We start from the raw sequence: 14,930 nt of genomic DNA, 5'->3' as shown, positions 1-14,930 counted from the left end.
GGGGGGGAGGGGAGGATAGTATGAGATGTCGGTCTGGTTTTCCTCCACGGAGTCATAGAGTCGATTTAGTGTAGAATGTACTGACTCCACTTGTTTATCCCAGAGGTCCCTAGAGAAGAGACCACCTCCTTTCAGCCCAGTTCAGCCAGGCAATTTTAGGACTTGATGAATGGTAGGAACAGGTCTTAACAGAACTTAGCTGATGATACTGCTGGTTGGTATTATTTTATTCTAAGAAAAGGTAAGTTGGGGTGGATCTGGAGGGCCAACATTCGGTACTGGGTGCTCATTATTTTCTCTTAGGTTCAAATTAAAGACATATTATCATCCTTAATTTATAGATAAGAAAATTTAGCTGCTTAAGTTATGCATTAAATGAGTAGAGAATCTGATATTCAAGCCCAGGCTTGTTTGATTTCAAACCCCATGTTCTTTCTGGCACTATATCCAGACTAGGAACCCCTCAACATTTATCTAAAGATTTAACATGGGAATACTCTCCAAGAAATTGTCTATATTTTTTTGAGAATTATATTCAATAGTTTCAGACTGAAGGGATACTTCAGGAACAAATAACCCACCCATAGTCCATTGTTGGTAAAATCCAGACAGATGAGAATATTATTTTCTAAAAGGGTCTTATTCTAGGAAGGGAGAATCCATGAACTCATGTTAACTGCAAGGAGGGAATACACACTAGGCCTCTGTCCCTCTGGTCTCCGTAGTCAAAATAGACTCCTCATGTAGGTTTGGCTTTGATGGAAAGGTTGAGAGAACTCAGGGAGTGGGAAGCTGGTGGGTGGCTAGGCTCTACTAACCTTTTAGGAGAATGCATACCTATAAAACAGAACAATATATTCTCTTTTTTTTAACTTTTTTAAAAAATTATTTATTTAAAAAAATTTTTACAGTCTGCATTTTGATTCACTGAACACAAATGGGGTACATCATTTCGTTTCTATGGTTGTGCACGATGTAGATTCACACCATTCGTGCAATCACACATGTCCCTAGGGTAATGGTGTCTGTCTCATTCCACCATTTTTCATACCCTCCCCATTTCCTTCTACATAATCTAAAGTTCCTCCATTCTTCTCTCACTCCTCACTCTACCACCCCCATTATATATCATAATCCACTTATCAGGGAAAACATTCAGCCTTTGGTTTTTTGGGTTTGACTTATTTCACTTAGCATGATATTCTCCAGTTACACCCATTTATCTGCAAATGGCATAATATTATTCTTCTTTATAGCTGAATAATATTCCATTGTGTATGTATATCACAGTTTCTTATCCATTCATCTGTTGAAGGGTATCTAAGTTGGTTCCACAATCTAGCTATTGTGAATTAAGCTGCTATAAACATTGATGTGGCTGCATTACTGCAGTATGCTAATTTTTAGTCCTTTGGGTATAAACCAAGTAGTGGGGTAACTGGGTCAAAAGGTGTGTCCATTCCAAGTTTTCTGAGGATTCTCCACACTGCTCTCCAGAGTGGTTGCACCAGTTTGATCGAGTGTACTATTACTTCAATAGTTCAGGAAAGAGAAATATCAGAATACCAAAAACATTGACAGAGTGCTTACTATGGCCTCTGTATGATGTTAAATGTTTTGCATGCATTCTTTCATATCTTTCTCATAACTACATAACATCACTCCATGGACATGTACCTGGTGCAGCTTCCAGGATGTATTGTGCATTTACACTTGTAATTCTTGGAAGTGTGGGGAAAGTAATATTCTTTCAGATTAAACACCTGGAGAAGCATATAATCCAGAGTTTTAAGTTTTAAAGAACTCTGAAGTCCAGTTCCTGCTTATGATAGCTTTGGGCATATTCTTATCTGTGATGGTTCCTGAGGTTCACAGGTGTCTTCTTGACAAAGCACTAGGACCTCTATATTGTGGCTCCAGTGTACTTTTCCAGCCCTGTCCTTGATTGTTACCCACCTGTATCCCTATATGTCTCTTTTTACTGCAGTTTCCAAACTAGCCCTGTCCCTTCCTCTGTGCATTACAGATGCTCTTCCTTTGACCCGAAATATCCCTTTCGACATCCTTTTCCACTCTCAAATGGTTGTGCCTTTGATTTCTTCTTTGTTGCTCCCGATTGTGTGTACTCTCTTCCTGATAGCATTTGTTGGTATTGTCTTCTCTTTTGTATCATAGTAGCAAGCCACTCGAGGCACCACAGTATTTGTGCTTTGATCTTGCCTGAATCCTCTTTTCTAATCCAAGGATTTGGCACTAAACCTTTAAACTGCATAATCAGGCAACATCACAGATGTCAGCATGTAGTGCAGGGTCTTTTGCAAAGTAGAAACTGGATAATTTTTCTTTTATGTAAATTAATGATAACCTGATGTGTTTGGCATCCTGATTTAGGGTAGAATGAGAGGCTGGCAGAGTTGAAGGAGCCTGAGATCTGGAGTCTAGGGTCTGGGCTCCAGAGGCAGAGCATCATAATCTTAATTGTAACTGACACTTTTTGGGTATTTATGTAACACTCAGTGTTTTGCTTGCTTTTCTTGTTTATTTTATAAGTTTATTCACTAGGTACCACTTTTACTGTTATTTGAGTTAAGGAAAAAAGACTTACTTGCTCAAGTTCCTCTGCTAGTAAGCAGACCTGGGCTCTCAGTTCAGATCTGGACCTTCTAGTCAGCACCCATGCAAACCTCACAACATTCCTGGATCCCAGTTTCGTCATCTGTAAAATGAGGGAGCTATCCTTGGTGATCTCAAAAGCTCCTACTGGTCCAGCCCACATGGGCTTTGGAATGGGGCGGATGTGCATTGGCAGCATTTTAGACACTTGTGCCTTGGGGCCATGAAGATGTCAGCAAGGTGATACAGGCAGAAATCTTGGCACCCTGCAGGCTTCCATGCAAACTTAGTTTTCTTTTCCTTCCTCTTGTGGTGCTAAAGTCTTTGATTCCATGATGCCAAAGGCATCCAGTGCTCCTGAAGGATGGGCTGCAGACTGTGATTCCTGACAACATTCTCACTAGAGGTTGGTGAAATGAGAACAATAAGGACATGGTGGTGAACTTTCCCAAAACACAACTCGATCCATTTTGATTGTGCAAGTATGTGTCCTATGACACAATCATGGTTAGTTTTTCCAGGTGAAGCACACTATTCAAAATTTATATATCCAAATATTTCCTGAATTTTCACTGGAACATAAAGGCTAATGTTCAGAAATAACAACAGTTGAACAGGGCTTTTAAAATTATGTGCAGTAAATGAGTAGGTTTTTTTTTCTTTTCCTAATTTCTAACATGTCACAGACTAAGAATTTTGTAGAATTTTAGATAAATTAGTAGGAAAATAGAATGAAAAATCAAGGATATACAAATACAAGCACCATTTAAAAATAATTAAGGTCAGGGGGTGTCAGTTTACTCTGACATTGTTTTTAAAGCTTCTCAACACACATCTTCAATTTCTGTTCTTCTTTGGGCACTGGCAGCCACACATTCATGAGTCACGCTTGGGGGCAGCCTACAGGGAAGCTCTGACCTTTGTTGAAGAAGGCCCTCTCTGTGATGAAGCAGGATTCTCAGCCTGGGTTTCCTGGATATAATTTACAGAGCCCAATGAACTTGGAAGGGGGAAATATTGACACATTTTTTTCTTTGGTAACCTCTAACTGAAATTGAGCATTTCTCTATAGTACAAAGTTAGGCTGTGTTAGGTTTTTAGTACAAAGTTAGGTAGTGTTAGCAGTACACTTTGGTTCCAAGAGAAGTGACATTACTTTCTTATCGCATATTTGAGATAATATTGAAAGATTGCTTATGTTTATCACTATTTTACAATTGGCATAGCTATCATACCTGTTGCTGTATTTGTTGTCAACATATTAAAGAAGCACATATTGCAATTAAAAAGTGTAATAACTGTATTTCAGTGCAATTGGTTCTCTTTATATTCTTATTTATTTTATCTTGCACATTTACAAATTCAAGTCTAAGCATGTCTTTAGCAGATACCAGACTGCCAAAGAGTCTCCATAGCATAAACAATCTTAACGGACATCTTTGGTAGAGGTCAGAAAAGAAACTTTTTTTTTATTATTATTTTTTATTTATCTTTTGATTTTTTTACACTGCATTTTGATTCATTGTACACAAATGGGGTATATCATTTCATTTCTATGGTTGTACACAATGTAGATTCATACCATTTGCGTAATCATACATGTACATAGGGTAATGTTGTCTGTCTCATTCCACCATTTTTCATACCCCCCTCCCTCTCATTTCCTTCTACATAATCTAGAGTTTCCCCATTCTTCTCTCACTCCCCACCCTCCCACCCCCATTTTATATCATTTTCCAATTATCAGGGAAAACATTCGGCCTTTGGTTTTTTGGGATTGGCTTATTTCACTTAGCATGATATTCTTCAATTCCATCCATTTCATTTGCAAATGCCATAATATTATTCTTCTTTATGACTGAATAGTATTCTATTGTGTATATATACCAGAGTCTCTTTATCCATCCATCTGTTGAAGGGCATCTAGGTTGGCTCCACAATCTAGCTATTGTGAACTGAGCTCTGCTATAAACATTCTTGTGGCTGTGTTACTGTAGTTTGCTGCTTTTAAGTCCTTTGGATATAAACTGAGGAGTGGGATAATTGGAGAATCCTCAGAAAACTTGGAATGGACCCACCTTTTGACCCAGAAGAAAACTTTTGAAAACATTTTCAGAACAATTTCCTTGGTCAAAGGTCAGCAGATTGTGGTTCTAGTGTCAGTGGGTTCCTGAGAGATCAGGAGTCTTAGGAAGAACCCAAGTTCTTCTGGGATCCTGGGTCATTTAATTCTCACTCCTTAGCTTTTCAACTTGAGTCATTCCTGTGTTCTCTGGACGTAGTGAAAGGTCCACCATTGAGTGAACCTTGAGGGGCTGGAGGGGATGGAAAAGGTCCTGGAAGGTAGCTTCCCTCTTAAGTCTTAGGGGTGTTCTCCTCAGAGGAAGACTTTGGTTACTAATTAACTAACAATTCTGATCCTGGAAGGACATCAGGGCAGTGATTTGCATTTAAAAGCCATTAACATTTTCTTGATAGGCTAGAAAACAGTTACCAGGGCTTGGTTGACTGTGGATTGCACTCCACTTCTACTTCTAAGCCGTTCTTCAGAGCTGAGCAAGAACAGCTACCAGAGGCAATGAGGTATGTTTGTGAACTGTTTTCATTTATGACTACAGGAGTGGTGTGTGTGTGTGTGTGTGTGTGTGTGTACATGCACATGTACAAACTTGTGATGATCTCCTTAGGTCAAAATGCCCTTGTTAATTCGTTACAGACAAAAATAGACAAAAACAACAACTAAAAAAATTAAGTAAGCACACACATATAAAACAATTCAACTCATTTATCTTTTTTCCCCTGTGTGTTTCTGTGTGTGTTCATGTGTGTATTTCTGTGGACCCAGGCTGGGCCTAAAGGCCTAATTACACCCAAATATGTATGTTTATGTGTGTCTGGTGGGGTGTGAAGAATTATTTAATATTGAGGGTAAGGTAGCAAGTAGAAATTCTTTTTGATTCTGGAAATATGACAGAGAAAGTGAGGAAAAGGAATTAGGATTTGGAAGTGATGGTGAAGAATCTGGGGACATTCCTTCTGAAGGGATGTTGAGCTGTGACTGAGGGGTGGTAATCAGAGGATCAACTGCAGTCAGGAAACTGGGAAATATATCATGATTTGATATACAGGATTTGGTGCCTGTATTGGTCAAAGACAGAATTATTTTTAGAGAAGAGTCAGAGGGGATGTATGTGTGTATGTGTATGAGTTGCTGTGTGGTGGCAGGCAGGAGCAATTTCTTGTGGAGTCTGGAAGGAGGTCCTGAAGGGAAACACATATTTGGACTGGTAGTCACTTATGGAATAGACTGGAAATGCCCTGGGAAGAAGGGAAGGCAATGGGCTCCTGTTGACCCCTCTCTGGCAAAACCTTAGAAAGAGCCATGTCCTTACTCGCTGCTAAAGTTTAGCTGGACACCACTGGGTATCTCTTTTCAGAATGGTCACTGAGTGGGAGAGGAACATTACTACTGGGGAAAGGGAGAGAGGTCAAGGTCAATGCCCCTGAGTTTTACTAGAAAAGGCTATACTAGTAGGTTCCTGATGCAGGGTCTGAACAGTGGCTTTGATGTTCCCTGACCTCCAGATCTCTCCCAGCTGTTTACTGGTCTGGAGTCACCCTGTCGGGGAACAGTGAGTGTTTGTGTGGAAGTACACAGGGAGAGTGTGAGAAGGAATGGTCTTTGTGCTGTGATGGGTAGATTTTTGTGCCATCAGAGACCAAATGATGTGGAATGACATCTGTCCTATACCTAAAGTTTAAGACAGCTCATCACTATTTCGATCCCACTTTCAGAAAATGCCAGTGATTTTATCAAGCATTCTCTCAAATATGAATTTCAGTGAGCTAATAAAATCATACAGTGTTCCAGAAGCATGGGATACTACAGAGTGGATGGACCTAGAAGAAGAAATTTTCCTTTAAAATTGGTTCATATGGTAACTGTGGAGTATGAGGAGAAAGACAGACCCTTATACACCTTGGACCGGGGGTCACAGAAGAAGATAGCTACGTGCTAGAGAAGATCCCTTTGTAGTTCAGGTGGGGAAACTGAGGCCCAGAGGGGATAAGTGTTTTTTTCCTCCCCCAAGGTCACATAGCTGAATAGGGTTGGAGCTGACTCTTAGATTTCTGCACTTTGGATGTGACTAGATTTGCAAAAAATTCTTTATATCTTTTTTTCTTTCAAAGCTAGAAGACAATGGGCCAGTTCATAAAATATTGCCCATTTTTTTGAATAGTTATGTTTGCTGTGGTCTTTGCTAATTATTTTTTGTTCTTTATAAGACTAACCCTCTCTTTTCCACTAGACTTCTTGCCTTGTGTTATCAAAGGGATTTTAAAAGAATGTCTTGGCTATCCATATACAAATCAAACAATGGCTACAATTCAGAAAAGAGGATAATTATCCAGTTTTCTCAATTACTTAATGTAGCCATTTTAATAATTGGAGTTCCTATGTGACTTATCTGTCTGCTTTTCTTAAATAACTATGATAGTGGCTAAGGAAAGGAGCTTTAAGAGTTACTAATATAATCATATAATCCAAGAAGAAAAAAATTACTGTTGAGTCGTATGACTTAAGTACAATAATTGTCACTTTTTCAGTGAGATTTTCCCCGACCAACTATTCTAAAATTTTAACCCTGTGCCCATTCTCCATCTTTTCCTCCTGCTTCATTTTGCTTCATAGCTCTTGCACAGTCTGATCTACTGTATATTTATTTATTTTGTTTGTTGTCTCTCCTTTCTGTCCACAAGAACATAAATGAAGGCAGGAACTTTTATGTGTTTCATTCAGTGTTGCATAACCAGCTCCAGAAGAAAGCTTGGCATAATGTAGGAGCTTAATGAAAAGTTGAATGAACCAATAAACTGCAGGTAGATTTCTGTTTTATCCAAAAATGTAGCTTTGATAACCCGATGATAAATACATCTGAGAAATGGGGCACATCAGTTACTTGTTCTTCTTGGTTCCATAGGGAATGTAGAACAGTGCTGTTGGCCATAAACTTTAAGTGAATTTCTACTCCTCCTGCTTACAGAACATTTAACCCCCACCCCCAGCTGCAATAGAAATGGAACGTAGAATTTTTGTTTCCTTTGGTTTCCATAAGACTTTGAACTTAATTATTGTCTTTGGATACAAGCATTTTTCATATCTCCTACCTCCCTTAGTTTATAAGCCTTTATTATTCATGGATAATGAATAATATATTTTCTATACATGCATCACATAGTAGGCGATGGTGTGACATTGGCCTTAAGAATAATAGCTTTGTCTGGTTTGAAGCCTGGCTCTACTACTAATGAGTTCTGGGCTTTGAGGAACCTAGCCTCTATGAGGCTCAGTTAATTCATTTGTAAAATTTATTTTTTAAATTTTGTTTGTTTTAACTAGTTGTACATGACAGTAGGATGCATTTATACATTTTGATAGCTCATACATAAATGGAGTGTAATCTCTCATTTTTCTAGTTATACATATTGTAGAATCACATTGAAGAATCCTTGTTGGTAAGTTGGTTGTGAGCACTAAACAAAATCATGTATGTGAGCACCTAGTCTACTACCATGTACAATCCAAGTACTTGGTTAGTGAGCTGGATGCTGCATGATAAAACTATAATCTCACAAAGGTCTGCTGGTACATACTGTGGGGCATTGCAGCAGAGAATATAGAGCACTGGTTAACAGCTCTGGCTATGGAGTCAAAAGGGCACATGTTCAAATTGTAATTTCCTTATCAGCTGCATGATATTAGGCAGGTTGTTTGACCTTACTGAAGTTTAATGTCCTCATCTGAATTTGGGAATGCTAGCAGGAACTTGTTTGGAGTTGTTACAAGGATTGCATGTGACCAATTATGGAAAGCTCTTGGCACATTTGAGCTATCATTGTCAACTATGATTAGCATTAGCATTAATAATTTACAGTTATTTGCTTGTCAAATAAAAAGACTGATGATAGAATGTCAAGTATGAATTTTTAAAGACAGTTTTTTCCTGGAACGTGCTTAACACTATTTAAACTACTCCCTTCTAAATATTTATCTTTTGCTATTTTTCTTGATATTAGTTTTCCTAAATTGTATTCCTAATTGAGATAGTGGGCTTCCTCATCAAGTTCCCTATAATGGAGAAAGGAAGGTTAATCAGTTAATGCTGAAGAGATGCTTTTTCTTTGTTTTGTTTTTCTTTAAGGTTTAAGAAAGTATTTCTTTTGTACACCTAGAAAATATATATTAATATGTACATACATACATATTGTTCTATAGAGCAGGCTGCCATATTTGAATATATGAAGCTTGTTTTTTGATAAGATACAAGAAGATTTTTAAAACATGCCAATGATATTTTATTTAAAAGTCATATTTACCTTTGTATTAGTTATCTATTTCTGGGCAACATATTACTCTAAATTTTGCATCTTAAAACAATATTTATCATCTCCCAGCATCTGTAGGTCAGAAATTTGGCAGTGAGTCTCATGAGGTTCTAGCTAAGGGATCTGTCATTGACCACAGTCATGCGAAGGCTTGATTGGGGATGGAGGATTGGCTTTCAAGATGACTCACTAATGTGGTTCTGGGCAGAAGGCCTCAGTTCTGTACAAGTTGTTGGAAATTTCCATGGGCCTGCATCAGTGTTATGATGTTATAGCACCTGGTTTCATCAAGAAATGATCCAAGAGAAAGAGCAAAAAGAAGTCAGAAGGACTTTTTTGGTCCTAGTCTTAGAAGTCAGAAGCCATCCTTTCTGACTAAATCCAGCCCACCCTTCAAGAATGGGTAGTAGGTCTTGGCTCACCACTTGAAGGAAGGAGTAGCAAAGAGTTTGTGGACTAAAAAAAATTGCTAAGTCATAATTTTAAATAATACTGAATTTTATTTTATTTCACATATTTACTCAGTGCCCTCTCTATGGGGGTATCTACTGTCCTCAGTTTTTACTGATATTTGTAATGCTACAATGAAAAACATTTACCTGTACACACACTGGTTTCCAAGTGTACTAGTGTATTTATGGGATAAATTTCTATAAATGAAATTGCTGGATTACAGGTGTGAATAATTTGAAGTTTTTGCCAAGACTTCACTGAGCTTACGGTGTTTATAGTTTGACGAGCAATGCACGGATGTTTCTTCATAGTGTCCAACATAGTATGTGTAAACATTTGGAAAATTTAAGATATTACTGTAACGAACAATTTCCCATCTCACAACTATTAGCAATTGCCAAAGAGAGAGACAGAGAGACAATCTTTTGGATGGGCATTCTGATGCCTCCTCTCCTTGTCAGTGATATAAGATTAGTCTTTTCCTTATTAGTTGCATCAAGTATGGAGGATCACTAATCTTTACAGAATTTTGCAAGAAAGATCAATATTATAAAATTTCTTATAAAGCCTTTGAAATGTGAGGTACTGCAAACAGTGTAGGTGAGAAAGACTAGAGTTGGGGCGATTTATTTTAGAAAACAGAGGCGATCTTTATTATAGAGAAGGGTAGCTCTCAGCTCCATTTCCTAAAGCATCGTTCAAGTCAGTTACATTGACTAACAGCAGTTTCTTATTGATTTATGAGAAATCCTTTTGTCATTGAATCCTTGGGCAAAAAACTAAAGAAAGCTGCTTCTGCCTGAGAAGAATACATGAGGATACATTGTAGGTTGGAGAGTGAGAAAGGGGATGAACAATGTCTAAGTTAGGGAGTCATAAATTAAAACCTGCGGGGAGAAGGAAGGGCAAGTTCTTCTAGAGTAGAGGAGTGTGTCTTACAAATCAAGACAACCTGGGGAGGGAGTGGTGTGTGGGTTGGGAAGAAAGTAAGCCTTGTGTAAGCAAGATTGCTGCTCATGGATCTTAGCTCCGTGCACGTGGGTGTCAGGTAAGTATCAGCCACCTAACGCGTGGGGCCATAAAGCACATTGCAGATAAGAAGATCATATAAGAACAAGTTGATAAGGACAGCGAATACCAGTGTGCATCAGCTACCCCATCACTGAGTAACAGGAACACAGAGCTCCTGGTAACCACTTCCCCAAAGGCTCCACCTCTTAATACTCTCACACTGGGCAGTAGGTACCATGTGCATTTGGAAGGACACATCTATTCAAGTCATAGAAACAGTTAAATGTGTAATTTCTATATTTTTCTTTGAAAGTGAAAATCCTCAGAGATTGCTTAGAGTACCTTATAAGGAAACTCCTGATCAAGATGATATATAAGGTTTTTGCAGTTCTTAAAATGCTAGGTTAATTTCATCAGCTCTCATCTAAACTATGGTTTCTAAATGCTACTCTCACTAAAAGAACAATGACTCTTTATAGATGTTTGGTTTCAGATTGGTGGACTGTAAATGTACAAGATGAGCCTAGGTTATCATGTTGTGCCAGAAAGGAAGAAAACTATCAAAGACTCAGGGTTATACAGGACTCAGCACCGACTTGAAGAGGCTGCTGCTGGACAAGGCTGGAATATATTAGAATTAATATTATCAGTGGATTAATGCAGATCAAATGTGTTTAAATTCATGGTTTCATGAGGATGCTTAAAAACAACACATTATTCCCCTTTGGAAGATGCTAGGAAAACAACTCCTTATTTTGAAACAGTAAATGAAGAATCCAACATGCCACCAGTCCCTTGTGAACTGCATCTTTATTACCAAATAATAGGGTAACTTTCTGTTTATTGAAATACTCTATCTAACAAATAAAGGATGAAAGAATTACAGCATCTTTATGAACCAAATAACAGATAGGGTACATTTCTATTTATAGAAATATTTCTTCTAATAAATGAAGAATGAAAGAATTACAGCATCACTGAAAACATCATTTAACAGAGAATTACTAGATTTTTTTGTCTCCTGCTAGAAGATACTATACCATCTGTGCACCATTGTTACTAAACAATCAAACTTGAATCTGATCAAAACTCTGTATCTAACAAGAGCAGAGAAACATATTAGCATTGTGCAGATGCAATTAAAAATCCCAGATTGAGGGGAGAAACTGCAGAACAAACCTTATTGACTAAAAATGACTTAGACATAAACCAGTTATATTTATAAATCTGACTTGCATTCTTATGAGGATAGAACAGACTATAAAAGTTTATCAATGAGGTAAATTTCAACATTAACTATATATTTGATAACAATAAGGAATCACTGCAAAATATTGCAAAAATATTTAGGTCTGGCAGTAGTATTTTGCTTGTCTTATTAAATTTCTTGTCTTTTAAACATTGAAATATTTTCAGATTAAAATGTCTGAAATTGAAGAATTTCTTCGAAATAATCTAGAGTTAGGGAGACAAGTAAGTAGGAATAAAGACAAAATGCGATTGACCATGAATTGATGATTTTTAAAATTTAGTTGATGGGTACTTGGAGGTTTGTTATTCTATTCATTGTATACATTTGAGTTTTTCTATTAAAAAAATTGCTAGCTGTATGTTAACTAAATTCGAATCTGAATTTATTAAATCTAGAATTGTAAATTTAAATTTATAAATTACAAAATGTGTTAAATTATAAGTCTATGAAATCTAAAATCATTTTCTCTCTTTTTATAGATGGCAGGAAATAAGGTGAAAAAATTCACTGCTTTGGAGATCACACTCAGTGTCCTTCTGCTGGTAGTGTTCGTCATTGCCGTTGTTCTAATTGTGCTTTTAGCCACAGGTCCTACAGAATTAAAAGGTAGCAAATAACTCTGGGCCCTCCCTCCATTTATTTCTCTTATCAGAGTGAAAAACCTCATCAGTGCATTTGTATTCACTGGCTCGAGAGTGTGTGTACACGCACACGTGTGCAGGTGGTATGTGTTTGGGGAACATCTAGCTATTACTGTGGGAGCTCAAGCTTGCAGGCTTAAGTTCCAAAACTTTAATTTCCCAATTTAAATTTCACAACTGATACTTAAAATATATTTGCTGAATTTAATTGAAGAATTCTTATTCTATTAATGATAGTGAACAACATACCGTGTGAAAGGTGTTCAAATACATATATAATCAAAACATTTTAGGCCTAAGTTTGGTTCTTTAAAAAAAACTGCCCAAGTCACCTTAATAGAAGTTCATTAAATTATTATATCCCCAATGATGGGCTGATTTATGCTGATCTATTCAGGATTTCCCATCTTCTTTATCCAGGAAAAACTTCTTAGGGCAATCAGACAATGAAGGTCAGCCTGTGGTTAGAGGAAAACTTTCTTTCCCTCCTGCCTCACCCCCAGCTATCGCAAATCCTACTGTTCCTGGAACATTAGACTAGATAAAGTTTGTTTAATTCTGTGATTCTGAAGGTATAACTAAAACCCTTTTGCAGAAACTGGTAAAAATATGGAGTTCATTTAATCTACCACTTTTGAATTGGAAACCCCAGTGAAAATAAAACAATTAAAAGCAGTTTTGTTGTGGCTTAATATCATTATTAATTTATTGCAGATTGCCTTAAAGAAAGTTAATTTCCTTATTTTAGAATGCAATTTCTAAAATAGCTATCTTTTCTATTACCTATCTAAATCTGAGGTCAAAGTTCTTTAGCCCTGTGGTAGGTTTTAGTTGCCAGTTTCTAGACTGGTGGTTTCCCCTTACATTTTTTTTTCCATATGAAACTTTGTATTTACAGAAGAATGTCATGGCTCGGATGTGTTCTATGTCCAGGGGGCTGGCTGAATTGAGGTGCCATGATTATCATGACACTTGTACTATATGTGTTCTATGTGTCAGCTACTGAGGGGTGGGAGTAAAGGATCAGAGCAGACTTTCCTGTAAAGGTCCAGACAGTCAATATTTTAGATTTTGTTGGCCATACAGGCTCTGTCATTATTACTTAATGCTGCCATTGGAGCCTAAAAGCAGTTGTAAACAAATGAGTGACTATTCCAGTAATACTTCATTAAAAAATTGGCTTTAACCTGATTTGGTCTAAAGGCCATAGTTTTCTGGCCCATAGACTAAAGGGAAGTTGGTTTCTACTTTCATGAACTTCTAATCTAATGGTGAAGTGGTTTTTTTTTTTTTTTTTTGTATATATTCTCTTGTAAGGGAGGGGCACAAGGTTAGAAGGAGATGATGCCAGCATAATGGAGGTAAATACAGTCAGCAAGAACAAAGTAAAGAGTTATAAAGTGAAAATGCATAACTGCCGAGGGTATTAGAATGAAGCCTGATCAGAAGTGGAATGAATATGATCACAAGTATTGGGAATGGTGAGACCTTTGAGTGCTTCAATGTTTGTGATCCTGCTATGTCTGCATGATGGCCATTTTGTGTTTGCTTTTGGGATAGCCCCAGATCCTGGAACCACGAGTATCACCCCTAATTCTACCGAGTGCCCAGTGGTAACCGAATCCGAACGGATAAACTGCATCCCTGACCAGCTACCCACAAAGGTTTGACTTTGGATCTTATTTTAATTTAAGAATATATGCCACCAGAAGGTTCTTTTGTTTAAACTTTTTGTGGTTCTCAGAGAGTTGTAATGGCTCAGGAATATTATAGGTATATTAACTCTATATTTGTGCTTGCGTAACAGGGTAGATTTAGAAGAAGAGCTGGAAAATTCCCTTGGGTTGCCAGATTCAGAAAATAAATGTACATGTTGCTCAGTTAAATTTGAATTTAAAAGAAACAACAAACAAGATTTTAGTAGAAGTATGTCCCTTGTAAGATTTGGAACTTATTTCAAATGTATTTATGTTTCATCTGGCAAGAGTACCTCATGATAAGTTCTCCTTGATTCTGTCACTCCCTCTGTTCTTGCCCTCTGTCTGCCTATCTCCCTCCTTTCCAAATTCCAAAATGTTATCTAGGATCTATAATAAAATCTATAATAAAACATAGTTTAAATTAAGGACAAAGTTTCAAGAGCTATGCTTTGGTAGAAGAAGGCAATTAACACAAGGCAAAGATAAAGCAGCACTTGGGCATTTATGTTAGCCAGTATTTCTTGATCACTGGTTGAAGGGCAGATGGTTATCATAATAAACTTAGCACACTCCCTGTCAGTTACATTTTACTTTGAGAATAAAGATGATATCTGAATGAAAACTGAGTGCAGCCTTTTGAATGAAGTCCATTGATATGAAATGTCAGATGTGTATCAGATACAGAATGGATCTGTATGGACACTGTACATATGGCACTCCCACATTTATCTCTGTCGCCATCTTATTCTTAGTGGGCTGCAGCAATCTGTGATGTTCTAGAGAGTTTCTTTTTTGGTTTCCCTGAAGGGCTTTTGTACTCAGATATTTTTTCTTTCCTATTAGAAGATAAACCTCTCCTAGTGAATTACTCTT

General features: G+C 37.3%; 1 protein-coding gene across 1 annotated transcript in view; it reads left to right on the top strand.

Moving 5' to 3' along the window:
• Positions 1-14,930, top strand: part of MGAM (maltase-glucoamylase) — a 130,060-nt gene that overhangs the window by 1,445 nt on the left and 113,685 nt on the right. Inside the window, exons 2-3 of the mRNA XM_079152536.1 lie at positions 12,196-12,322; positions 13,918-14,021. Coding sequence (XP_079008662.1) covers positions 12,196-12,322; positions 13,918-14,021 — 231 coding nt within the window. The remainder of the gene's footprint in view (positions 1-12,195; positions 12,323-13,917; positions 14,022-14,930) is intronic.

The sequence above is a fragment of the Sciurus vulgaris genome, assembly GCF_902686455.1.
Source record: "Sciurus vulgaris genome assembly, chromosome: 8".
NCBI classification, from domain to species: domain Eukaryota; kingdom Metazoa; phylum Chordata; class Mammalia; order Rodentia; family Sciuridae; genus Sciurus; species Sciurus vulgaris.
Note: the sequence above shows the minus strand (reverse complement) of the source record. Positions and strands in the feature narration are given on the sequence as shown.